Source organism: Corticium candelabrum, chromosome 20 (assembly GCF_963422355.1).
Source record: "Corticium candelabrum chromosome 20, ooCorCand1.1, whole genome shotgun sequence".
NCBI lineage: Eukaryota > Metazoa > Porifera > Homoscleromorpha > Homosclerophorida > Plakinidae > Corticium > Corticium candelabrum.
In genome coordinates, this window is record NC_085104.1 from 5,544,298 (window position 1) to 5,570,426 (window position 26,129).

Here is a 26,129-nt window from a genome sequence, read left to right on the forward strand (position 1 = left end):
CAAACCTGTCTTCAGTTCCTGTCTGTTGTATCTTGATATCTGATCTAGTGTATGACCAGTTACAGCTATTACAAAAATCAATCATATACTAGCTGGTTGTCATAAGCAAACAGGTGAACAGACAGACAAACCTTGTACATGTTCATCTACAGGCTGTAAGCAGGTTGAATTGGTGGTCATTCAATGCTTTGACTGCTTGATGACTCAGAACAATCATAATAGTCAGTGAAAAGGTTTGGTGGAAGCCTAGGAATTCGTTCTATTCGTACAAGTAAAACTGCTAAACATCACATACAAAACTAGTAAAGAGGCACGTATACTTGATCTGCTGCATATATTTGACGGATGATGATAGTGACAATGGGCCTGCCCCTCTTGGATTAATTGTTTATTACGTACAATACCATATGTGAATTTGAATATAGCGGGAATCGGAACAATGGCGTAAAGAAGAGAACAAATATCGTGCCATATAGAATCGTCAGCAGCTACTTGTAGACTGTCGGACAAACAGTCTAAATACAACATTGAGCCCTTACTGAAACAAATTCAGACGTTGTTTGCTTCTTCTTTCTGCTTGACGTCGCGGCTGTTGTGACCTGCCGCAATCTCTTCTGAGTGTCTCTAGCATCCAACAAAGTCTTCTTTGCTTTCTCGAACTCTTCAGTGCTTCTCCCGCAGAAAGCGCTGAGAGCTCTCAGTATTGGTTCGAAGTCGTACCTGCATATGTTGGAACATTGCAGAGATAATAAAATGTATAGTTCCGCAGCTTGACTTACTCAAACTGATGCCTTTGAGGACATCAGCTAGGAAGTCCAACGTTCTTTTGTCCGCCATATGGTTGGTGTACAATACACATGTGTTGCAGTTAATTGACTAAGAGCCACGATTAAATTTTACACATGCACTAAGTATTTCAAACTAATTAACTAAGAAAGGTGATAACAACATTTTTAGTGAACACGTAGTTCCGCATTTGTCACCTTACTGGCTGTTTTGAGTAGCAGACTGCATAGCAGACGTGAATGTCTATTATTAGTAACAGACTGTACAGCAAACATCGTCCGTTTCTATTATTTAGTAACAGAGTGCATAGGCGACTCTAGTCGAGAAGGACCGTGCATAGTGAAGCACAGCATGACCCTTCTCGGTTTCCGTAGCAATTAAATCAAGCGTGTCGTGCACGCCTTCGCTTCGAGCTGTTGTCTCGATGAAATGTCAAAATGCTGCACGGTGTATGGCATATTCTAGAAATGCGTTGGTCGAGCCGCGGCCCTATGATATCAAATCTCCACCCGGAAAACTTCACATGAAACGCCATCTAGATTCCACACTAAAATGTCAAAATGCTACACACGCGTGGTGCATGGCATATTCCCAAAAATGCGTTGGTCGAGCCGCCACCGAATGATATCAAATCTCGATCCACCCGGAAAAAATTACATGAAACGCCCTCTAGATTCCACACTTCTATAGTCGACCGCGTGTGTTAGGTTAGGTATGTCGATGATCGTTCTCGTAGCCTTGTCTCTTCTCTTTACAGCAGAAGGCAAGGCTCACACTACCGCGTTTGGAAGCAGCAACGTGAAGCGACGACTCCAAAGCAACGTAGTCACCGAGGTAACCTCTCCAGGAACTTCGTTTCGACCGACAACAGGAAAGCTGCTCAAAGTATATATTCTCAACAACAAGAGACTGAGAGGAACGTTTCTAGCCCACGACGGTCGCGAAATTCGATACGACTCGACGTGCGCCGGATCGTGCGATTTTTTTTTTTGGACGAGGTTTGGGAACTTAGCCGCTGCAGCGAATGCGCTTTGGTGTACGAGGCTACCGGCGCGCCAATTGATTCTTGGTAGTGAATGGACATATTACAACCGCGATTTTGACATAAACGAACTGCCGCCTTTTTGCGCATCTTTCGAGCAGTAACCTGCACCGTTTATTGAAAGGGGGCCTCAGTTTTGAGTGTCGTCCGCTGAATGTTGCTCTCTCGGCACAAATCGACTTCCAATAAATTGGACGGCAGGTAAAGTGATTTTTAATTACTACGTTTTGCGGTTAAATAAAAAAATTTGCAGTTTTCTTGAAATATTTTTTGGGTGCGCGCATCTGCTACGCACATTATTAATTAACTGGATTGAATTGTGTGTCAATATTTACATTGTGGCGTGCACTGCATACATCAAATTGTGTACTATTTATTGCAAATTTATTTCCTGTGTCCAATTAAATAATATGCAATTAATTAATTACCAATACAATTAGAACAGTGCAAAGTACTCAGGCAATTTAATTCTATTTCACAACTACTTCTACAAAAGATTTATTAACAGATAAACACTATACAATTAAAATGGCAGCATACGATATGTGTGTGTACACAATATTTATTAATTAAGCATTATCTAGTTGGTATAAACACGTACATGAAACAATCTATAGACACTTCAATACTCATTACGAATCAGATCATTTAATGCAAACCACATAATAATTACTAATGCATAGAATCATTGTAGATGGATGCTCTGCTGGTTGTCACACAGCTACAGTATTATTGAGGTAATGTATGTTTAGAGCTAGCATTGGCTTTAATTAAATTACGTTAATTAATTTAAGTTCAGTTACTTAAGTTGATGGTATCAGTCATTGCGTTGTTGGCACTTATGGATATACATTGTATATGCCTTTTGCCAACTGGTATTGTATTGCAAACTATATAATTATTATGGCATTGTTATATGGTTGGTGAGGTGAATGACAGTTATATAATTAGTATACTGGTGTGTGTGTGTGTGTGTGTGTGTGTGTGTGTGTGTGTGTGTGTGTGTGTGTGTGTGTGTGTGTGTGTGTGTGTGTGTGTGTGTGTGTGTGTGTGTGTGTATTTGAGCAGCAAATATTTGTGTGTGTGTGTATATATATATATATATGTTAGAGGTAATAAGAAATAATTGTATTATGCCTCTTTGTGAAGTGATGAAATATTTTGACATTCACTAACACATGTACAATCCAAGAGAGATGACATCTGTCTTTTTTGATGATTTGACTATGTGGCCTTACGATTTTTGTTTTTGTTTGTTGGGGTGAAAAGTTTAAACCACTGTATCTGTACATTACTTCTGCACTCTCATAAAGAACATTCTCTTTTTACAAGTTTTCAGATCATTCAAAATTTAGCACACTTTTGAGCTAGTTAGTAACTTGATTCCGTATTCCAAAACTTAATTGTCTGTACTGGCAAAGGCAACAAGTAGACAACTCGAGGGAGTCGCTTGGACAAGGCAAATAGTAGCATGGGGCAGCACGTGCAGTATGATCGAGTCAACTTTCTCATTACTATCAATGGAACTAGAAATGGTTGCCAATTATTGAGCAACATTTCTGCTATATGTTGCTGAGAAAAGTCACCAAGATTTCTATTATACTGCAAATAATAATTCAATTGTTCATAAAACCAAGATAATTCAGTCTGAGAATCAACAAAATCATTCTCTCGACTGCATGGCCAGCACAAACCCTACTTTAAATTATGTTTGTCTGTCCTATTGTCTGCGGTCTGTTTGTCAATACATATGTTTTTATAAATCATCACTATAACTTACACCAATGCTAATTGCATGTCTGTGTCTGTCTGTCTGTCTGATTCAGATAGATTATTTGATTTTGACATTCAAGGCCAAGTACATTAGTCAATCTATGCCTTTGTTGTTTGCAACGCCTGGTTTGCTTTCACAAATTCCTAGCAAATGTGCAAGTAGAGTGTATATGAGAATACAGTATTTGTCTGTCTGTCTGTCTGTCTGTCTGTCTGTCTGTCTGTTTGCCTGTGTGTACATGTACTGCAAAGTATGGTAAAATATCTACCAAATTATATAGGAATAAATGTCATCAAAGTATTTACTCAATCATGTTGTCATGAAAGTGTTATATGCAATATGAATGTATATACATTTACCGGTGGGTACTTTGTTCAGTTGTTGAGTACAGCAGATGCATAAGCTGGGTAGGTACTGTCAACACTTTAGTACAACATGATTGAGTAGATACTTTGATCACGTTTATTCCCATATGATTTAGTAGATCTTGTATCATACTTAATTAGCAATACAGACAAACAAACAAATGGACAGACAGACAGACAGACAGACAGACAGACAGACAGACAGACAGATACTTTATTATCATATAGACTCTACTTGTACATTTGCTAGGAATTTGTGAAAGCAAACCAGTCCTTGCAAACAACAAGTCATAGATTAACTAATGGACTTGGCCTTGAATGTCAAAGTCAAATAATCTATCTAAATCACCATGATTAGTTGAAAATCTTGAAAGATTTCTGAGGCCAACTTTCTGAGGACAGACAGACAGACAGACAGACAGACAGACAGACAGACAGAGGAAACAATAAATACAGGCTTCTCATCAACATTGCAGCGGTGCAATACTAACACAATCGCCAAGATTTCCAATTTAACTTCCACTAATCATAATGACATTGATGACTCTGTAACTCAGTTTTATGTACATTAGATTGATAGGTATAATGGCCCTATAGGGCCTATTGAACTCATTTTTAAAGCTTAACATAGCTACTTTACCTAGCCTGTATAGTGATCATGTTTGAATATACTACCATTGACAGACAGACAGACAGACAACACATTTCGTCTTCTTCCTCATTCAGTTTCTGCCGCTGCCTCTTTCGTCACGTCTTCTTCCGTGGACGTCAGTCGTCTTGGGTCTGTTCTAACGGTGGCGCCTGAGTCTGGGATGATCGCAGCCTTACCTTGCCCTCACGGGATTAGTGCGTCTTCTTCAGATTCTGCCGTCGCCTCATCTGTCCACACGAACACATTTCGTCTTCTTCCTCATTCAGTTTCTGTCGTTGCCTCTTTCGTTGCGTCTTCCTCTATGAACGTCAGTCGTGTTGGGTCTCTTCCAACGGTGGCGCCTGAGTCTAAGATGATCGCAGCCTTACCTTGCCCTCACGGGATTAGTGCGTCTTCTTCAGATTCTGCCGTCACTTCCTCTGTCCACATGTACACATTTTCTGGAGTCACTCTCATGCCTATCTGCCTAACTTTGTCTTGACTGTGTAGCGTACGTTGGTACTTTGTGGTTGTAAGGAGTGTTCTTTTAATCATTAATCTATGTATTAGTTGTAGTCTTTTGGGTTTTAGCTTGCGGACTCGAGTCTTTTAAACTTAGTGGCTACTATAGTCTATGTATCGTAGTTCATGTTTGAAAATATAATACCTTTGACAGACAGACAGACAGACAGACAGACAGACAGATACTGTATTCTCATATAGACTCTACTTGCACATTTGCTAGGAATTTGTGAAAGCAAACCAGGTGTTGCAAACAACAAAGGCATAGATTGACTAATGTACTTGGCCTTGAATGTCAAAATCAAATAATCTATCTGAATCAGACAGACAGACAGACAGACAGACACAGACATGCAATTAGCATTGGTGTAAGTTATAGTGATGATTTATAAAAACATATGTATTGACAAACAGACAGGCAAACAGACCGCAGACAATAGGACAGACAAACATAATTTAAAGTAGGGTTTTGTGCTGGCCATGCAGTCGAGAGAATGATTTTGTTGATTCTCAGACTGAATTATCTTGGTTCTATGAACAATTGAATTATTATTTGCAGTATAATAGAAATCTTGGTGACTTTTCTCAGCAACATATAGCAGAAATGTTGCTCAATAATTGGCAACAATTTCTAGATCCATTGATAGTAATGAGAAAGTTGACTCGATCATACTGCACGTGCTGCCCCATGCTACTATTTGCCTTGTCCAAGCGACTCCCTCGAGTTGTCTACTTGTTGCCTTTGCCAGTACAGACAATTAAGTTTTGGAATATGGCATCAAGTTACTAACTAGCTCAAAAGTGTACTAAATTTTGAATGATCTGAAAACTTGTAAAAAGAGAATGTTCTTTATGAGAGTGCAGAAGCAATGTACAGATACAGTGGTTTAAACTTTTCACCCCAACAAACAAAAACCAAAACAAGCAAAAACAAAAATCATAAGGACACATAGTTAAATCATCAAAAAAGACAGATGTCATCTCTCTTGGATTGTACATGTGTTAGTGAATGTCAAAATATTTCATCACTTCACAAAGAGGCATAATACAATAATTTCTTATTACCTCTAACATATATATATATATATATATATATATATATATATATATATATATATATATATATATACACACACACACACAAATATTTGCTGTTCAAATACACACACACACACACACACACACACACACACACACACACACACACACACACACACACACACACACACACACACACACCAGTATACTAATTATATAACTGTCATTCACCTCACCAACCATATAACAATGCCATAATAATTATATAGTTTGCAATACAATACCAGTTGGCAAAAGGCATATACAGTGTATACCCATAAGTGCCAACAACGCAATGACTGATACCATCAACTTAAGTAACTGAACTTAAATTAATTAACGTAATTTAATTAAAGCCAATGCTAGCTCTAAACATACATTACCTCAATAATACTGTAGCTGTGTGACAACCAGCAGAGCATCCATCTACAATGATTCTATGCATTAGTAATTATTATGTGGTTTGCATTAAATGATCTGATTCGTAATGAGTATTGAAGTGTCTATAGATTGTTTCATGTACGTGTTTATACCAACTAGATAATGCTTAATTAATAAATATTGTGTACACACACATATCGTATGCTGCCATTTTAATTGTATAGTGTTTATCTGTTAATAAATCTTTTGTAGAAGTAGTTGTGAAATAGAATTAAATTGCCTGAGTACTTTGCACTGTTCTAATTGTATTGGTAATTAATTAATTGCATATTATTTAATTGGACACAGGAAATAAATTTGCAATAAATAGTACACAATTTGATGTATGCAGTGCACGCCACAATGTAAATATTGACACACAATTCAATCCAGTTAATTAATAATGTGCGTAGCAGATGCGCGCACCCAAAAAATATTTCAAGAAAACTGCAAATTTTTTTATTTAACCGCAAAACGTAGTAATTAAAAATCACTTTACCTGCCGTCCAATTTATTGGAAGTCGATTTGTGCCGAGAGAGCAACATTCAGCGGACGACACTCAAAACTGAGGCCCCCTTTCAATAAACGGTGCAGGTTACTGCTCGAAAGATGCGCAAAAAGGCGGCAGTTCGTTTATGTCAAAATCGCGGTTGTAATATGTCCATTCACTACCAAGAATCAATTGGCGCGCCGGTAGCCTCGTACACCAAAGCGCATTCGCTGCAGCGGCTAAGTTTCCAAACCTCGTCCAAAAAAAAAATCGCCCGGATCGTTGCGAATCTACCGTCCAAATGGCACGACCGTCATGCAGCATCATTATCTAAGCGACGCCAATATTCACTATGCTAAGGTCGAAGACCGTGCGTTCGTTTACGAAGAAGGACAGGGAAATACATACGCAATACACAACTCACGATCTAGAGAGAAAGCCGAGAAAGAATACAAAACTAGAAAAGGCAGGAATGAGCCGTCGGACAGCGAAGAAATGAAGACGGCTGTTAAGGAACTGGAGGAAGATCCGGATGCTGCCATACTGGAACAATTGGGACTCGCTCTAGGAGAATTCGGAATTTACGGACACGAATCTCCTTGCGTTCTACCTCTGTACTCGGTTGTAATATCTGTCTCCAGACGATTACTACAAGAGAAGAACACAAGAAGTGATAGATCTCTTCCAAGAGTTCGACGTGAATCATACTCTGAGGCTGAGTGTGCTTACCCTAATCCTGATAATGACTGCGTTGGAATGTGCGGTCTTCGTTGCTATTGCTGGTCGTTTGTGTGTGGCGACTGCTGTTTTCATCAAGGATGCTACGACCACGACCAATGCTGCATCAGCTACTTGTCCTTTGGTTGCCTTTTTCCTATTACCTTCAGCTGTAACTCTTACTCGTGCTGAGTGACTCTTGCTGGGAGGCATGCAGACAAATTGAAAACGTCTCTAGACTACTGCTGTTGCTCACTGCTAATTGTAGCACTGCATTCTAATTGTTGTTGTTGTAGTTGTTGTTGTTGTTGTTGTTGTTGTAATGTTGTTGTAATGTTGTTGTAGTTTTGCTGCTGCATGCTGACGTACGCAAACAATTGCAAGTGTAGTGCCAAAAAATGGTAGAACTGAGTTACTCGTAAGGCCTTCAACAGATCTGCATGTGCATGCATGATGGTTCTAGTTCAAAAACAAGAAAATGCGGTTGTCCCTGACGTTAATCTGAAAGACAAAGGTTAGCACCGAAGACAACTACTAGCAGATTCACTAACTGATTCCTACCCGGTAACTAGAAGCTAGGACAGGCGTAGCAACTGACTCTATTTGTCTACTGTGAAAGTGGCTTGGTTACGATCATGGGCGTGCGCGGCTGAAAACTTTTTTTGCACTGTGTGTAATGTACAGTACGCTTGGGAATGGGTAGCGTACGTTAGAAAAGGGTGTCAAGTAATTACCTCGTGTTTTCTCGGTCTGTACCTAGTCTGTAGTGATTTACTTTACAATACAACCCGTAGCTTGGAACGGATGTTACACTGTGTACTTCTAATATAGCACAAATATTAGCACAAATAATAGCACAGCGTCCTAAAAAATTAAATTATGCAAAGCATGCGCATTAGCTTTAGTCGGAGAGCCGTAGCTTAGTTTCCCGGATGCTACTTGTTGTTCATTGCCATGACAAGATACAAGGCTAATCCTGGCAAATTGTCAAAGACCAAGAAACCAAGCGTGTCTGCTACTAGCTCACCAGCTGTTTCGGACATTGTCGTACCCCGAGCTTCTCAAAGTAAGAGACTCTCAAAGCAATCGTGAAATGGCAAAAGTTACTAGTCTGTCGGTTTGGTTTACTAGTGGCTGGGAATCGCAGAAGAAGGTCGACAACCAAAGTAAATCGGGCACCCAAAGTCCGAAGATATCGTCCGGGATCGAGAGCACTGATGGAAATTCGTGCGTATCAGAAGTCTCACAACTTGCTGCTTAGAAAGCTACCATTTGCACGTCTGGTAAGCTGCAACACAGAAAAACTTTATTCTCGCAACTGGAATCAACTAGACTACTGTGTATTCCCCATGAGTGTTAATTAATTAATTAAATTTAAAAATCTACATATCTTCGCTGTTTTTTGGACTTTCGGGATGATCTCGGTATTTACTAGTTATGAGCACTCCTGGTGTGACCATTACTCACTTCCCAGTCTATGTACCTATGGGACTAGACTAAGACAGTAATTATTATTGCTTCATATTATTTAATTTGCCTAAAACGGTGATATTGCAGAACAGTCAGACATCAGACATTGTCCCACTATAACAATGTGGACAATGTGACTATTGTCTGTTTATTGTCCATAGTTTATAGGAAAATTATCCCTGGTTTAGAGTAAACAGCAAACTGAGCTAAGAGTCTGATAGAAGTACCTCACTCTAGTCTCGACCTTAGAACTATCAAGTTAATTCCTGCTAGGATGGTCCCTATAAATCCCGAAAACAGCTCATTTTGATCCTCGTGGCGGTGCTGTTCTTTCTATTGTGGTTTTGAGAGCATTTCCCGCATAGTGAGTTAAATGTTTTGACCTTAAACGAGCATTACCGAGATATGTGCTAGGCTGCTGGCTTCGCTTTCTCTTGCTATGGCTCTGCCTTTGCTCGCTATCTCAGAGAGCACTAACAGATGTATGTTAAAGGAACAATGACACGGAAAAATCAAAAATTATTTTAAATTTTTATATGATAGTTCTAAAGGTGTACATACCGTGAAAAATAATTTTAGATTTTAGAAAGCAGGGCTTCTATAAGAAAATTGCACTCTAATGTGCTTCCGGTTTATCACATCCGGTTTTGAGCAGTAAATTCGGGGGTGGAGGTGGGGTGGAGGGGTGTACGTATGACGTAAAAGTGAGAATGGATGTTGCATTAGCACAAAACGTTTTGATGACTAGCTCAGGCAGTGAACACGACAGAGCAAGCGGCTCTAGTGATGAAGACAGCGGCACTCTCAAGAATGCTTTGCTCGATCATACTCTTCACAAGGTAGGATCGTTAGCAGACAAAACACTATTGTTTGACTATGTCAGCCTCCAGAATTATTGTTGGATCACAGTTTGAAACGGTCTGTGTGCGTAGAACCTTCAGTATCGTATGAGGTAGATACTGGTGATGTGGAGAATGGCTTGGAAGACGATGAAAGTGAAGCCGTAAGAATAGGTGGAGCTTTTGGACTTTGAACCTGTTGTTGGTGAGACGCCATTGCTGGTAGCACCTGAGGATGAGCAAAATGAACGACTACTTGATTTTTTTGTGGTATTAAACAGTTTAGGATGATCTGCAAGTCATGTAGTGGAATTTTGTTTGGGTGTACAACTATGTAGTTGTGGTTGCTGATCTCTGGTCATCATTGATTGGAAGTAATGACAAAATTGCATCACTGAACACCCAGGATTTTCTGGCGTCTGCGTAGATGTGTGGGTTCTGCAGATTGCATACAGCAGGACTATGGCATTGCATGAAACTGAACCTCGTCCAATTCATGAGAAACAATTCTACCAATGCATTATGCTGACTTCAACAATGGATTTCTGTGCTCAGGAGATATACAGATATACTTCTTACCATCAATTAGCAAGGTGGTGTAAACTGGCTGTTATGCCTCTCTTGTCAGCAGTTAGAAGATTGTGTAGCACCATAGAAATTGTTCAGTGGCTCATAGTTTTAATCAATTTAATTCATCACTATATGTACACTTCTATAAAGTCTAAATGCAACCTACTCTCTTTCTTTATGTTTTTTGTATGCCAATCTCATCTTTCTTGGTGTTTCCAACTCAGTATGCACGGTATTCAGCTCAATTTTGGCACCTGGTAGCCTAAACTAAATTGCTTGCACAATCCTGGCTCATCTTCAAAGCAGTTTGCTTTGAAATCACGACTACACAAGACGGAATGATCACTTGGGGCTTCCCAGCGATCTCTCGTTTGTTTGTTTTTGTTCGGGGTTTTTGGAAACTGTATGAGCTTCACACCTTCTTTCACAGTAGTATAACACCCAGCTGCCACACATTGTCTGACCATTCTACACGCTTGAGTCTTGTGCGTTACCTATTTCCTTTGTGCTTACATGACATCCGTTCTCACTTTTGCGTCATATGTACACGCCCTAAATCTACCGCTCGAAACCGGATGCGATCAACTGGAACCACATTATGGCACAATTTTCTTATATAAACCTTGCTTTTAAAATCTAAAATTATTTTTCCTGGTATGTGCACCTTTAGAACTATCATATAGAAATTTAAAATAATTTTAGATTTTTGCATGTCAGTGTCTCTTTAAGAATGTTTCATAACTTAAAAACTGATGGGCCGTTTAAGAATTTTAGTGGAACGTTTTTGCGTGCTGTCAAATCAAGTGAGCCTTACTGATGCAATCACGTTTCCGGAAATGATCTCTCTGTTGTTTCCATCACTCCAAGCACAGTGGAAACTGTCGTGCTACTTTCAGACGGCCTACAGACTGACCTTCTTTTCGTTCGATTTATTTCTGTGTGGTAACACTTGAGACAATTGGTGTTTTGAGAGATTCTTTGGCATTTAAGGCAATGGACGCTGTCGTCAATCGTGTTCTAATAGTTTACGAGGCACTCATCCCTACGCAGGAATACTTGCGAATGCCCTCAATCACTGGACCTTGCTATTTCTGTTGCACATCACTATGTACACTGTGCACAAAAAAACTGCACACTTCTCCCAAGTGTACACCTTTAATTAATTGCAAAGTATTTTGCCTCCCTGCATTATAATTCCAATGCAATCAAAGTTGCACAAGATTGTAACGTTTGGGGCTCAAACCTAAAAAACTTCATACACCTATGCTTTTTGTTTGCAATGTGCCCAGGGGAACTGAAGGATTTTCCAGATGGAACAGAAGAGACAAATAAGGCTATTCCAATCCCACTTCCAGTTTCAGGTCACCTGTGCACATCAGTTTCCAGACATGCTAAGATTTGGGGACTATTCTGTGCATGTGCAACATTTATGCATATGTGCGTCTATCATTGTGTAACCTCGTGCGATCTACGGCTGCCAGATATCCCAGCCGCCTTCCAGGAAATCTAGCTTTGAAGATAGGGAAGCTTATTTGGAAGATAGTTCTTACGTTTTAAATAGATATATATTTAATATGTACACTTGCGAACCGGGCCCTGTTTCTTTAACGTTGTATTTGCTTGTGCGTAGCAAACTATTTCTTGATTCAACTGCAATGGAAGTGTCTAAAAATAATCCTATGATCCCGTATCTCTGCCTGCGTTTATCAGTTCTACACAGGAGAGAGGACCTAGAACTGGAAGTGGGATTGGAGTGGCCTAATTTGATGATATGTATAACATGGAGCATTTCTCTTCTACCAAGTAATGCCGTACCAGCTTTGTGGAAGGCTAATTCGATTGGCTAAGCTTGTAGGTATGAAAGTGAGGCTGACGCGGTGGCGCTTCGCACATTTGCTTGTTTTGCACAAAGTATGTAGTTTACATTATTGTTTGCTTTTAGTACGTATGTATACAGCTCAGTCATGTAATATTCTGTAGTGTCATGACTCCTTTTCAGCATTCAGTTTTGCCAACAGTACACTGCCGAATCTAGGACTACCAATCTGCAGCGCGGTAGTTTGAGAAATGAACTCCTGTATTATACGTGATTAGTGTAAGTAGCACTCAGAGTCTGTGCATTGAAGCAAGTCATACGTAGTACATAACACATGCCACTACGAGTTAACTCTACACTTCCTGAACATGGTACCGGTCAACTGCACTGCTGTTTTTCCACGCCTAGATCTTTCCAGTTCATTGTGAGGAAAGCCAATATTGTACAAAAGAGCTGCTTGCTAAGTCGAAAGTTCATTTCAATCAGTGCTCAGATAGACTGCATTAGCAATACATGCCATCTAATCAGGACGTGGACTCAGTTCCCATCTGGAAAGGTCAACAAGCTGTATGCCACTGCTTTGATGAACCATTGACAGAGCCAGCAGTTCTCACACCATTTTTCCCACAGACTAGCTGTCAGAGTAGATGCACAAGAGTGGTGAACGCTGCTACGTCGGTTTCAAACCTGCGGATGACTTCAGTAGAAAGTACCGGTGCTGGCGAGTGTAGTAGGTTCACTGGACCAGCCCCGTGTAGGCCATTCCTGGGCCCATTATTCACCAGCACTTTGTCCATCAACAGCTTCACTGGCTTTTGTGTACAAGCGCTCTCTGTGGAGGGCTACTCTGCGCTTCATGTATCAAATGCAATTACATTAACGAGCTCTTTAGGAAATCGTGTTAGCCATATCCAATCTATGAAACCGGATCCGGGGTCCCAGGTCACTATGACATTCTCGAAAGCGACCAGGCTCTTCTCATGTTGGAGCAATTCTGGCAAAAGCTCCTCCTCCTCCTTGCGTGATTCACGTGAGTTTTGCTCAGCGACTACGTGGAAGAGCCTGGCTTGTGAGGCTACCCTCTTGTGACAATTTAGCACATACAACCATACTGTAACAGCAGAGTAGAACCACCCACATCTGTCCGTCTAATGGTCAGAGTCATTGACGTGACCTACTACTGTAACCAGAGGCTCTTGACAAAGTCCTATGCTTGACGGATCTAATTAGGCACAGCTTCATAAGGGTTGAAGTAGTGAAGTCTCAACACAGAGGTATGTGCCTTTTGACACTATTATACAGATTGAGAGGAACCGGTTACCTACACGCATAGAATGCGTAGAGACATTAGTTCAGTATAAAATTGATCAAATGGTTGAATGAATGCATTTCCATTTATTTTAGATCATTTGCATTTGCTTTATATGTCAATCAGTCTTTTACACATTCTTCATATACTTGTACATTTGCCTGCTGGGTTTGCTAAGAGGCGAGAACTAAATAGGCTGCTTTACATGTAAGACAGATTAGATCACTGATCTGGAAATTTGATTGGATCCTGTTGTGAAATTGCAGCTCTAGTGCATGCAAATACTTAAACAATGCCATTTTAAAGTGACGTGTGAATCTACCAATAAGCAGTATCTTATCAAATTGCTAGATTATAAACTCCAGGAAGACCTTTTTATAGCTCTGTATTGTATGTCATACATGTTGATGAGTTTATGTTACAGGTTCGAGAAATTTCCAACTTCTACAGTAGAGAACCATTGAGATGGCAGGTGCTGGGAATAGAGGCTCTACAAGAGGTGAGAATTAGTTGTAATGGAATATTTTTAGTTTGGATTTATACATGTAGTTAATTATAAATGGCTTTGGTAGTGAATCACTGTAGATTGTGTTTCTGAATTTTACTGTACAAGGCTATGTTGAGTTTTATAGTTTAAAGCAATTTTTAATTGCACGACTTTATAATGGAATATGCACTCACTGAACAGACCATCAACTGAAGAGTATGATGCACAAAAACGACTTCTATCTGTTTTTAAGTCTAGAGGAAATTTTTGTGTTCATTTTAAGTTATCAGCGAAGTCAAGTGGCAACTTGGAAGATGTTTTGCAACAGTTTTAAGGCCATTCATTCATAGCAGGAAAGTTTGGATTTAGTTGTATGTGGGTTGGAGCTTTGGGTGTTTCTTAATTACCGGGGAATTTCCAGGCAAGTGTGAGTCCATCTTGCAACGTTCTGCATCTAGACTTGGCTGTGTTCACACTAGGGTTTAGAACTGGGTTTGCTACTGCTTAGCATAACCAATTACAATAATCAGGTCAGTGTATGACAGGAATGTGGGTTAGAGCAGGGCTAGCCTAGCCCTTCCAAAATGTAGGGTTAGCACTGGGTTTAGCTGGGGTTAGTGCTTGTCAAAACATTCCAGTTTATTCATATTGTGTATCACAGCAATGAATCAAAGTAGATTGCTCTACTTTGTGTTGGTCTGGCAGTTTTTTCTTGAGCAAATTGAATCCACAGCATAACTTGTGGAATTCTGTAGTGAAAAACATCACATCTATAGATTCAGGCAGATGTTGCTGCTCTATCACACACATGTGATCCCTACACCTGGAGAAGGCACTCGAAGACGGAAAGCGGTAGGAATACGTTTTAATTCTTGCACGCGAATTGAGTATCATAACTCGAGTACATGATACAATCAGTTACACAGCTATTATGACTAATTAGAGGCAACTGGACAAGCTCAACATGTGAGAACACACCATGATAGCACAGCAGGGTGTTATGATTACTTAACGCAAACCTGGGTTTTCTAACCCTAGTGTGAACACGGCCTCAGTCTCTATAAACTTACAAGGGCGACCAGATCTGATGGCCCTTCTACGCTTCTTGTCAGGCGTTTCTTTAGAGGTTCCTTAATCCACAGTGTAAGACCACTGTCTGGTTGCCAAACCTGTACGTGCACTGTAGTATAGTAACATATGTTACTAATACAGCCTCGGAATGTCGACCAACTTTGAACGCCGATGTCGAGTCACGCACCACAATCTAGGTTCTCTTTAGCGGCCCATAGGCTGTAAATAGGAACAGTTTCCATAAGATCACCCATGGGCTGTAAATAAGAACAGCCCATGGGCCACTAAAGAGAATCTAGATAATGGTGAATGATTCGACATTGGCGTCCAAAAGTTGGTCGATATTCCGAGGCTGTATTAGTTATGTACGTTACTATACTACAGTGCACGTACAGGTGGCAACCAGACAGTGGTCTTACGCTGTAGATTAATTAAAGAAGGAACCTCTAAAGAAATGCCTGACAAGAAGCGTAGGAGGGTCGTCAGGTCTGGTCGCCCTCTTAAATTTATAGAAACTATGTCTAGGTGCAGGACATTGCAAGATGGGCCTCACACTTGCCTGCTGTATCATTTAGATACTTTATTTGATTATGCAGTTTAATACAACTCAACACAACTTTTAGTAGTAGTAACGTATTCTACGGCTACCGGCATTCAGTCAGATGACTAACGTGTCCCGGATGCCGACCATCCTAACATCCCCTTTCCATAGCTAATACTCTACATACTGCTAACTCAATAATTATAACTACCTTTCGCTCAGCAACGTCATTCATTTATCAATGCAGATAGTCCCCCAAGTATGTAGATGTCTTCACTTGTCTACCACTACGTGTGTGTGTGCGTGTGTGTGTGTGTGTGTGTGTGTGTGTGCATGCGTGCGTGCGTGTGTGCATGCGTGCGTGCGTGCGTGCGTGCATGCGTGCGTGCATGCGTGCGTGCGTGCGTGCGTGTGTGCATGTGTGTGTGTGTGTGTGTGTGTGTGTGTGTGTGTGTGTGTGTGTGTGTGTGTGTGTGTGTGTGTGTGTGTGTGTGTGTGTGTGTGTGTGTGTATACATTGCTGTTGTCCTCTTGTCTTGTTTGATTGACTGTTACCATTTCCTCTTTCTTGACTTTCTACTTCTGTTTTATTCGAATCTTCCAGTTGGTCTTCAGGTAGGTGTTGCTGGCCTTCTTCACGTCTTTCTTCTTTCTGCTGTGTATTTTCTAGCGGTTCTTGTTCATAACATGGCTCTTGTTCTTCCATCTTCTCTTGAGAAAGTCTTAGTTGTCTCCTATTTTGACGGAACATTCCTTCTTCTTTTGTTCGCACACTATATGACCTTGGTCCAACCTGATGTAGAACTGTTGCCTTTTTCCACTCTGTTGTCTTCTTGCTATAGGCTGCATGCATACGACGTCTCCGGGATATAGTTCCGGCAAATCTATTGCTCCTCTGTCGTAATATTTGGCCAGTCTTTCTTGTTTCTTTTGCGATTGCTCTGACGCTTCTGTCACAAGTTCAGGTCTTAGCATCTCATCTTTTATAGGTAACAATGCTTTTGTTCTTCTGCTGAGCAATCTCTGAGCAGGGCTAGAGCTCATTCCTACTGTGGGCGTATTACGCAATTCCAACAGAGAGAGCCAATGATCTCGACCGTCTGCCAAGACTTTAGTCATTAGGTGCTTCACCACTTTCACAGCACTCTCCGCTTTACTATTACTTTGTGGGTAATAGGTACTTGAGGTCCTATGTTCAAATTCCCATTCGTTACTGATTTGACACGCCTCCTTGCTCACAAACTGAGGACCATTGTCTGTTAGCAACATAAGGGGTATCTCTTGCCTTGCAAATTGCTGCCTTTGATGTTGTCTCGGTCATTGGTTCTACTTTGATGAACCCACTATGATAGTCGTTCAATATGAGGTAGTCTCTGCCCTGAAAAGCAAACAGATCAGCCCCAACTGTTTTCCATAGCCCATCTGTTATGTCATGTGACTTCAGAGTTTCCTTTGGTTGTGCCTGGTCATCCCGTCTACAGATGTCACATTTGCTGACGTAATTCTTGATGGCGGAGTTCATGCCCGGCCAGAACGCACAATCTTTGGCTCTCCGGATACATCCTCCAATTCCCATGTGTGACATGTGTATACATGCTAGTGTGAAAGCTCACATAGAAGAAGGAATACGTATCTATCTCCATGATAGATAACTCCACCCTTTACTACTAACTCATCTCGAAATGAGTGATATGGTGCCAGCACTGGATTCAGCCGATCTTTTCCTTCTGGCCAACCTCTATGAATGGTGGTCATCAGCTCTTGCAAGACCCGATCTTCTGCTGTCGCCTTCTGAATGTCTTGAATCTTGGAGTTTGAAATGAAACGGCAATCGACTGCATTGACATTTTTCATCTCTACTCCAAATAGAGATCTAATACTCAAAACTTCACCAGCCTTGTCAAGACCACCTTTTCTTGTTTTGTCTAAGTGAGCTCTTGACAACATGTCTGCCAGCATCAACTCTTTTCCAGGTTTGTATGTTATTATCATTTGATACCGCTGCAGGTGCATCAACATTCCCTGCAGTTTTTGTGGCACAGCCTGTAACGGTTTCCGCGCTATTATTTCCAGGGGTCTATGGTCTGTCTGAACTGTCACTGTTCTTCTATACGTGTATTGGTCAAGTCTTTCTGCTGCAAACACTATTGACAGTAGTTCTCGATTTAAGCATATTCACACTTTGTCTTGGTCAATGCTGTACTAGCAAAAGTGACTGGTTGCCCAATACGGCACCAAGGCCTGTACTTGATGCGTCACACTGCAGTACCATTGGTGCGGACTGGTTAAAATACTTCAAGACAGGTGCGCTCGTAATTGCCTGCTTGACTTGTTGGAATGACCGTTTATGTTTACTTGTCCATTCCCAGATCACATCCTGGTGCGTCAGTTGCCTCAAAGGCTCACACATGTCTGAGAGATTGGATAGATACCTAGACAAGTAGTTCACCATTCCCAATAGCTGTTTAACGGCCTCGACATCTTGAGGTGGATTCATGCCTACTATTGCGTCAACTTTGGTCAAATCTGGTTTGAGTCCCTCCGATGACAGGATGTGGCCCATATACTTCACTTATGTTTTCCTTAGTCTGGATTTCTCTTTATTGATTTTTACTCTTCGCATTTGACATCTCTCCAACAATGCAGTCAAGTTGTCATCATGATCTCTTAGAGCTTCCTCCATGCTACTGCCCTTACCTACTACGAGTATGTTGTCAGCAATGACAAACACTCTTTTTAGCCCTTCCAGGGCTTGATCTTGTGAATGAAGACCCAGATAAGCCCTATCCTACTATAATGCCAAATCTCTATAAATGTACCCGGTAAAGTCGCCTATGTCATGGTTGATGAATACATTCAGCAGAGCCTTTCTTTGCCAGTTGCTGTTGTTGGTAGTGAAAGGAAGCCTAGAGGCGTCGATTTGACAATATATGGTGGGTGTCAGACTGCTTGCCTTTGTGGGAAGACAGTGAAAGTTGGGTGATTTGCCACTGTAGCAACCATAGGCCCTTTCTCAATTTTGTAAATCCCAGGCTACCAATTAGTTGATTACCCTAAGGTAGCATGACCCTCTTCTAATGCACAGAGTAGGATGAGAAACATGTCACTTAGCGACCATAAGTTCATGGTTTTCAAGTGGTCATTATTAAATTTTTTCTTCCACATCATGTACAGTTTGCGTCAAAACTCATTTCCAGTTTATTTGTACTACTTTTAGAAAGTCTTTTTGTCTGGCTATCTAATAAGAAACCTGCACCAAATTTTTCTCAAACTGTTGAAAAGGAGTCACAAAAGCTATTCCATCATCTGTGCATCTGCTTAGAGACCTTTTTCATCATAAAATGAGTCGTGAAAGACAGTGCCATGATATTCTAATACTATACCGGTCTGGCACTAAGAACCTATTCAAGATCTGTCAACTTTTAACTGTTTCTCGCTCTTCTGTGTACCAAGCAAACCCTCAAGAGAGTGAATACTGGTGAAGTAATCGAACACAGAGCTTCTGGTGAAAGACCAAGAAAACTAGCAAAAAACCAGCGAACAGCACTAATGAACAGGACACAACATGGAACAACAAAGTCAGAAAACAAACTTGCCCATCAGCTGACAGCGTAGGAAGGTGTTGTTGTTAGCTTTTCCACCATCAGAAGAGAACTTCATGATGCAGGCTACAGCTTCACTTTATCTAGAAAAATTCCGTTGCTAACTAAAGCTACAAAAGAGATGTGTAGACTGGTGCTCTGACCATGCAGCTGACGACTGGAGCAAAACAATCTTTACAGATGGGACCACTTTTCAGCTGTACCACAATACTGTCCATGTCTGGGTTCCAGCAGCTGTTGAACCAGCCAATTCGCTTCCTTGCCCATGGCCCCAAACTCCACGCATGGGGTGGGTTAAGCTCTTGCGGAACAACGGGTTAGAAAATGTTCAAGACAAACATGACAGCCGCCATTTTTATTGACATTCTGGAAGACTATGTTTTGAATCGGCTTATACTCTTTACCCACATGGATGGCGTCTTCAGCTTGACAATGCTCTTATGCATACAGCTTGTCAAACTCAGCGGTGGCTGTAAGACAATGGTGTCACAGTTCTCGATTGGCCCGCTACCTCACCAGATCTTGTGCCCATAGAAACCTTTTGGCGGTCATCAAGCGGCGCGTTGAGCCTTGTAGGCCTCAAAACGTTTATGAACTTGAAGACGCAATCTAGACGGAGTGGCAGTTACTTATGCCTTGTGATCTGGTGCCGTACATTGAACGCATGTCTAGCCGATCGGTGGCTGTAAAATGCAGAATCTGCAGTCTGGCGGAACTCCGAGGGCAACTTAGTACAATAGTGACTGTTGAGTGCACCAGTGCGTGCACGTCACTGTCTTGTCGTCCACTGATGCAGCTTTAGCACTTAGCCTTTAGTAAAGTAAACATGTGAAAGTTCCGTGCAGCTGCCGTCTACATACCATCTAGTACATACTAAAAGCTTCTAATTAGCTGTAGGAGACAAGTGAGCTATTGGGTCCATGTACACTGACATGCATAAAGTGGGCCATAATCGTACATAAGACTTCAAGAACGTTACGTTTGCATGATTGATATCAAACCTAAAAACTCATTGCACAAGATTCTAATTAGTAAAGGTGCATGAAGTGTTTCTTGCAAGCTCCATGATATAGTTGAATGCTAAAGTTCTGTAAAATACCCTGCTGCGGCTAAAAGTTTGAAGTTTACATGATATTTACTGCATGCCATTTTCAGTAAGTGTTTCTCATTGTAACAGTACTAGTTTTTGCTAGTTGCTGGTGCACTTGACTAGAAAGCAGTTTGAATTTTTAGGAAAATATTCTTTGTTGTAGTATTAGCTATATACGAGTGTTTGCAGCAGTATAGCTGAGGTCAGATCCCGCCAATTTATTTGATAAAGTTGTAACCTTAGTTGACTACACTTTAACTTACATCCTAATCATGTTTCTATTTCAGTGTTAGTTCGAATCTATCGGTACAAAACCGAAGAAAGCTAGTACATGACTAATAATTAGTGTACATAATGTTAGTCTCCCGTGAAAGCTCGAATGGTGTGCATCCTGCATGTAGACTGCGAATATTAATACCTATATTGAAACTGTGAACAATCAAAGAATCAGAAACGGCTGTAATCAGCGTTCATACGACCCTATGCTCAGAAACGCCAAATTGCCCTCGGTGTTCCGCCAGTATGCAGTCTGCATTTTACAGCCATCACTAGCCGAAATGCGCCTTTGTGTAGCTAGCGGGGGAAATACTATCAAAAAATGAAAGGATGACACAAGCTGCTGATGTGCACTTGTGTGTTTCCAAAAGTCTAGCGAACCTACAAGCATACACAATAGCTCTCTTCTATCTAGAAAACGTATATAACGCAGAAACGGATGCGCTTCTGCTGACACTACCCATGGCCATGCCTTCAAGTGTAAATGTGTCATAGTTTTGACATGGACTGTACATTTCGTAATTCCCACTAGGGCAGCAAACAGAAACTAAACAAACAAACACATAAAATATGTTGCTGGTGATTCATCGTTTTAAGGTATTCACAATTGTTTGGAAGTCTGTGGGCATTATAGCTTGTCGTCGTGGTGTTCTAAGGTTCTTGGTGAAGACTTCAGGTACTTGAGGGATAATTTATTGAGGCTTGTCAACACGCTCGGGTGTGGGAGCTCAACCTGTAAGCCTCTCCTGCAATTTGTCCAAGGGTCAGAAGACTAGTTAGGACTTTCTTAGTGCAGTTAAGATGTAAAGCTTTTGTTTACCACTAATCTATCTAAGACTATGTATAGGAGGTGTGTGTGTGTGTGTGTGTGTGTGTGTGTGTGTGTGTGTGTGTGTGTGTGTGTGTGTGTGTGTGTGTGTGTTTTCTATGCACTCGCGTATCTCCAAAATGGCGAGTCGCAGTGCCACCAAATGTTGCTTGCGCATGCTGAATCAATTGAGCTCGACACTGAAGGTGTCGACCTCTTCCAGAGTTCTCTTGGGATGATGCGATTTCTTGCCGATCAAACTCTTCTCCACTTGCATGCGAATTTCTTTAGAACGACACATCAGATCTCCACGAAATTTACACTGCGCGTTCCTGACCTTGGACGGTACGCACGGAGTGTGTCATAACAGCAAGCATAACGTCAATAACAGCAAGATATTTTTGGCTATATCTGGGTTTTAAAAATAAGCCTACCTTCATTTGCTACACCTCTTTCCTACAACGGCTGCAATGTCTTCAAAGTGACGGCGTCCAATGGGACTGTTGAAATGGCTGCAAGACCAGACATGAATTTGTTATACAGGGAACCGCTTATCCAGGTGAGAAAGTAACTGCATGTGACCTTCAAGTTTCTGCTCCCCAGATATCTAGCTCTGAACGAGAAACTCGCTGCTAATTTCTTGGAACAGGACACTCGGTTATATTTCCTTTGTCTTCAACGGGATATTTAACTAACACCTTTTGAATCATTTAAATCCACGTTTGTACCAATCCTGTGTAGACTACATGTCGTCGGTCTTCGTAACGCTTCCAGCGATTGAAGATTTCTTGTTGATTGAAACCACTCTTCTAGCAATTGTGTTTCTCTCCAAATTCTGATTGCATTTGCACTGAATTCAACTTACACATTTCCAGAACGGGACACTCGGTTACATTTTCATTTGCCTTTAGCTAACAATCAACAAATGTAATCATAATTGAATGGGGTAGAACTCTGAATGAAATTCATGAGATTTTGTCCATCTGCAAATTCTTCAAAATAGAGTAAAAATGCATGTGAACGAGATATACTTCGATCATGATAAATCTCAGAACGGGATACTCTTGCAACAACATAAATTTGCATACAGTGTTAAATGGTTTAACTAACAACTAATAATCTAATCTGCCTGTACGGAGAAGGGGCTTTTCAGCTAGTATTTTAGAATCCTTGTCTTCTGGTAATGTTTAGGGTGTACTCAGCAATATTTGCAGTTTGCCTTGTCGCATACCAATCTTATAGTAGGCGGGGCATATATGTTGCTAATACTATTGAGTTTCGAGACAGTAGTATCATGTTTTCTTCAATCTTTTTGTGCTGGTTTGTCATTATGTCACGTCTGAGACATCCTACGTAGTCTTGTAGTTAGCGGGGTACATGTGGCCATCATCTTGTCCTCTGAATAGGTCCTCATCTAATCTTGCTGGTGCAGCCAATTAACGCACATGATTGTGTTTATGATGAGTTGAAGACATGTCCTGTTCAGACGGCAGTGGTTAGAAGGTTCCACAATTGCTATCAATGACTTAATCGAAGTACATTGTACACAAAAGAAGTATACACATATAAATATAGTTTATACAATGTAAAAGCTTGACTCTGAATTTACCGTATTTCTTTGATTAAACTCTGCAACATTTAATTTTAACAAGGGTTTTAACTCCGGCATTTATTCAAGGGTGGCATTTATTTGAGGGCAGCGTTTATTGTTAAACACTCTCTGTCCGTGCTTTAGGAGTGTGTCCGTGTACACGTCATAGGTTTGACACCTTTTCAACAGAACAACACTTATCATACTGTATGCATTTTTCACACTTTGAGAAGTCATGCCGTGAAACAGTATCTGGGTAGTCTAAAGAAACATTTGTGTCACGTATGATTCTTCTTTCAAATTTTGAGCTAGATATATTGGAATTCATTGAAATGAGTCACTTATTCGAGGGTGGTGTTTAATTTTATTTGTACTGTCAGCTGCAGCGTTTAAGCAAGTGTGGTGTTTAATCAAAGAAATACGGTAATTGATTTTTAATTTTTTAATTTTAAATTCCAAGATCTAGAAATTTTTCATGTTGCACTAATTATGTGAGTTAGCTGGGATGCATGGAAAATTCCATGGTTGCTCTGCTCTCGTGACAGCGTCAGTTGACTCTACTTTCTTGATGAATATTTATAGAATATCACAACTTCCATGATGGAACGGAAGTACACCACAGTCGAGTCCTCGAGAGGGCTCCCTGGCAAGGCGAGTCTGAGTGCACGTGGTGGCTACGCGATACTATCGAAATCGCACTTGCCCCACACTGTCCAGCCGCCCGGCGTGCATACAGATGGATGTTATTGCACGTCGTGCAATATATAAATGGACTTTTAGCTTGTGTGTTATATTCATATTGATGTCACCATTGAATGCAGCAGCTGTTATAATTAGCGCCATGGAACGGTTTCTTTAGATTTATATATTATTATATCCTACTATATATAGTGTTTGTACTTTATGCAATATGCAATAAATAGACAGCTACAGAGCTGACATATAGTTAGTCAACACAGAAAATGTTATGACTAATTGTGTTTACTCTCTATATAGTAGTAGCAGGTCAAACTAGGATTTTCTGTTTTTGCTAACTATTTGCTCAGTTTTGGTCTCTGCTATACATTCTTTATGACTAATGGACACAAGTAGCATATTGGAACTGTGCAAGATGTTGTTTTTACTGTTGTCAGGATCTTGATCAATCTGGTCATATTTTTGTTGTTGCTGTCGTTAAGAAGAGTATACAGTATCTTGGAATTTTGTGGTTATTAATTTGGGCTATGCTCATTTTTGTGCTAGTGTGCTGTGTAGAAGGGTTTTTGACTTTGTATCACTTTAATTTAGTCTAGCTTATTTTTATTACGATTATATCATTATGATAGGGTTGAGTGTACAGTTTTGCTTGAAAATACAAGAGAGTTTGAATCATTTTATGTACAATTGTTATTGTTTTGTTTGCAGGCTGCAGAGGCATACCTGGTTCATCTGTTTGAAGATAGGTATCTTTTCTCTTGTCACTGTTGCATGAATGAGATGTTCTATGGTGCTGCCAACTCTTTTAAAATTTTAGTTGTTAGTATATTTCCAATATACTGTACTTTCTCAAATTTAACATACCGTAGGACTGGGAAATTTTGTTGATGAAAAGATTGGCAAAATGGTCCTAATAGTCTATTTCAAAATTTTGGCAAATATTTATTTTGGCAATGAACTTGTATAAGTTTCATTGATATATTATGATGTTACCAGACGTACACTGTGTGTTCCTTTCAAACACACATATGTCTGGCATTTTGATGGAGGTATTGCACACATACGGAGACGGATGGAGCACATGTAAGTGAGAGTCCATGGAAACCTTCACTACTGAAGGTCTCCAGACGTTGCAGCAAATATGATAACCATGATACTGCTTTAGGCTTTGTAGAGCTATCCTGTAAGAAAGGGACTAGCAATGGCCATGATTGATATGCTGTGGCAGTGATGCATGAGTTGATGTTTGTCAAATTTTGTAGCGCATGCAAATCAGAGGTACTTTTGGTTATGATCATCACATGAGCTGGAAGTTTGGATGTTGGCAGCACCATTGGTTTAGCTGTTGCAACTGTGGTGTTTTTCTTGACTTGCTTTTAGTAATCTTTGTGCATTTCATGCTCGACGGGTTACTATCATGCCTAAAGACATTCAGCTGGCACGCAGAATTAGGGGTATTCAGTTGGCATAAACGTAACTGGTATAAAATAGATAGCATATACTGCGGACAGTTTGTGTCTTAAGAGAAAGTTACTGAAAGTTAAAATTTGACTGAACTCTTTGTCAATAAGGAATTATTGGTGTGTTGCGAGCTACTGTATGTTTATAGCTGCAGCAGTTTGGTTACTGTAGGAATGCTTGCGGAGCCTTGTTTCCTGTCGCATAATGCAGAATGGTTATGCACATTGCCTGTCCAACAGAATGTGTAATGTATGCACAGGTGCATATGCAGCGTTTTGAAGGTTGTTGCCTATGCTCAATAGAATTTCTAAGGCTTCATTAGCTGATTCATTTGTGATGTCGTCTGTTGAATCAAACTCTTCTGATTCAGAATCAGGTTCATTAAAGTATATATATTTCCATGAAATTTTCAATTTGATGTGATCCACTTTCAAGATCACATCGGTCAGGAATTCAAAGGTTCTACAAAATGCCAGTTTTGTACTACGTTACTGTAAATGGCAAATATTTCATCAGACAAATTTCAATAGTAAGGCTACAGCGAAGTAATCTTCATTTTGGGTAACCTGACCGATCGTCTTTTGGAGGTTGCCTTGGATTTTCTTTTTGATTTTTTTTTGTGGCACATGTCTTTGAACATGCGTTTATTACTTATTCCTGTCGCACACAGTGTGCAAG

At 40.4% G+C, this 26,129-nt stretch overlaps 3 protein-coding genes and 2 long non-coding RNA genes across 6 annotated transcripts in view; 4 read left to right on the plus strand and 1 right to left on the minus strand.

Moving 5' to 3' along the window:
- Window positions 1–54, plus strand: part of LOC134195842 (uncharacterized) — a 1,978-nt gene extending 1,924 nt beyond the window's left edge. The window contains exon 5 of one of the 2 annotated variants that reach the window (XR_009972435.1): window positions 1–54. This exon is cut by the window's left edge and continues 173 nt beyond it. This is a non-coding gene — a long non-coding RNA (uncharacterized LOC134195842). The other variant, XR_009972436.1, reaches the window with a different exon arrangement.
- A 7,321-nt stretch (window positions 55–7,375) lies between these two features.
- LOC134195953 (uncharacterized) lies at window positions 7,376–8,200 on the plus strand. The gene has a single exon (XM_062665039.1). The coding sequence runs from the start codon at window positions 7,424–7,426 to the stop codon at window positions 8,015–8,017; it is 594 nt and encodes a 197-aa protein (XP_062521023.1). The 5' UTR covers window positions 7,376–7,423; the 3' UTR covers window positions 8,018–8,200.
- Window positions 8,201–8,750: 550 nt separating this feature from the next.
- On the plus strand, window positions 8,751–14,650 carry LOC134195445 (histone H3-like centromeric protein A). Its single transcript, XM_062664467.1, has 4 exons — window positions 8,751–8,891; window positions 8,957–9,108; window positions 14,254–14,328; window positions 14,600–14,650. Exons 1-4 carry the CDS (start codon window positions 8,780–8,782, stop codon window positions 14,648–14,650), a joined length of 390 nt encoding a protein of 129 aa, XP_062520451.1. The 5' UTR covers window positions 8,751–8,779.
- A 2,000-nt stretch (window positions 14,651–16,650) lies between these two features.
- LOC134195446 (uncharacterized protein K02A2.6-like) lies at window positions 16,651–17,512 on the minus strand. Its single transcript, XM_062664468.1, has 2 exons — window positions 17,213–17,512; window positions 16,651–17,169 (listed from the first exon to the last, which is right to left on the minus strand). The coding sequence occupies exons 1-2, from the start codon at window positions 17,510–17,512 to the stop codon at window positions 16,651–16,653; spliced, it is 819 nt and encodes a 272-aa protein (XP_062520452.1).
- A 7,129-nt stretch (window positions 17,513–24,641) lies between these two features.
- LOC134195866 (uncharacterized) lies at window positions 24,642–25,692 on the plus strand. Its single transcript, XR_009972444.1, has 2 exons — window positions 24,642–24,736; window positions 25,371–25,692. It is a non-coding gene; the product is annotated as an uncharacterized LOC134195866 (long non-coding RNA).
- Window positions 25,693–26,129: the final 437 nt, after the last annotated feature.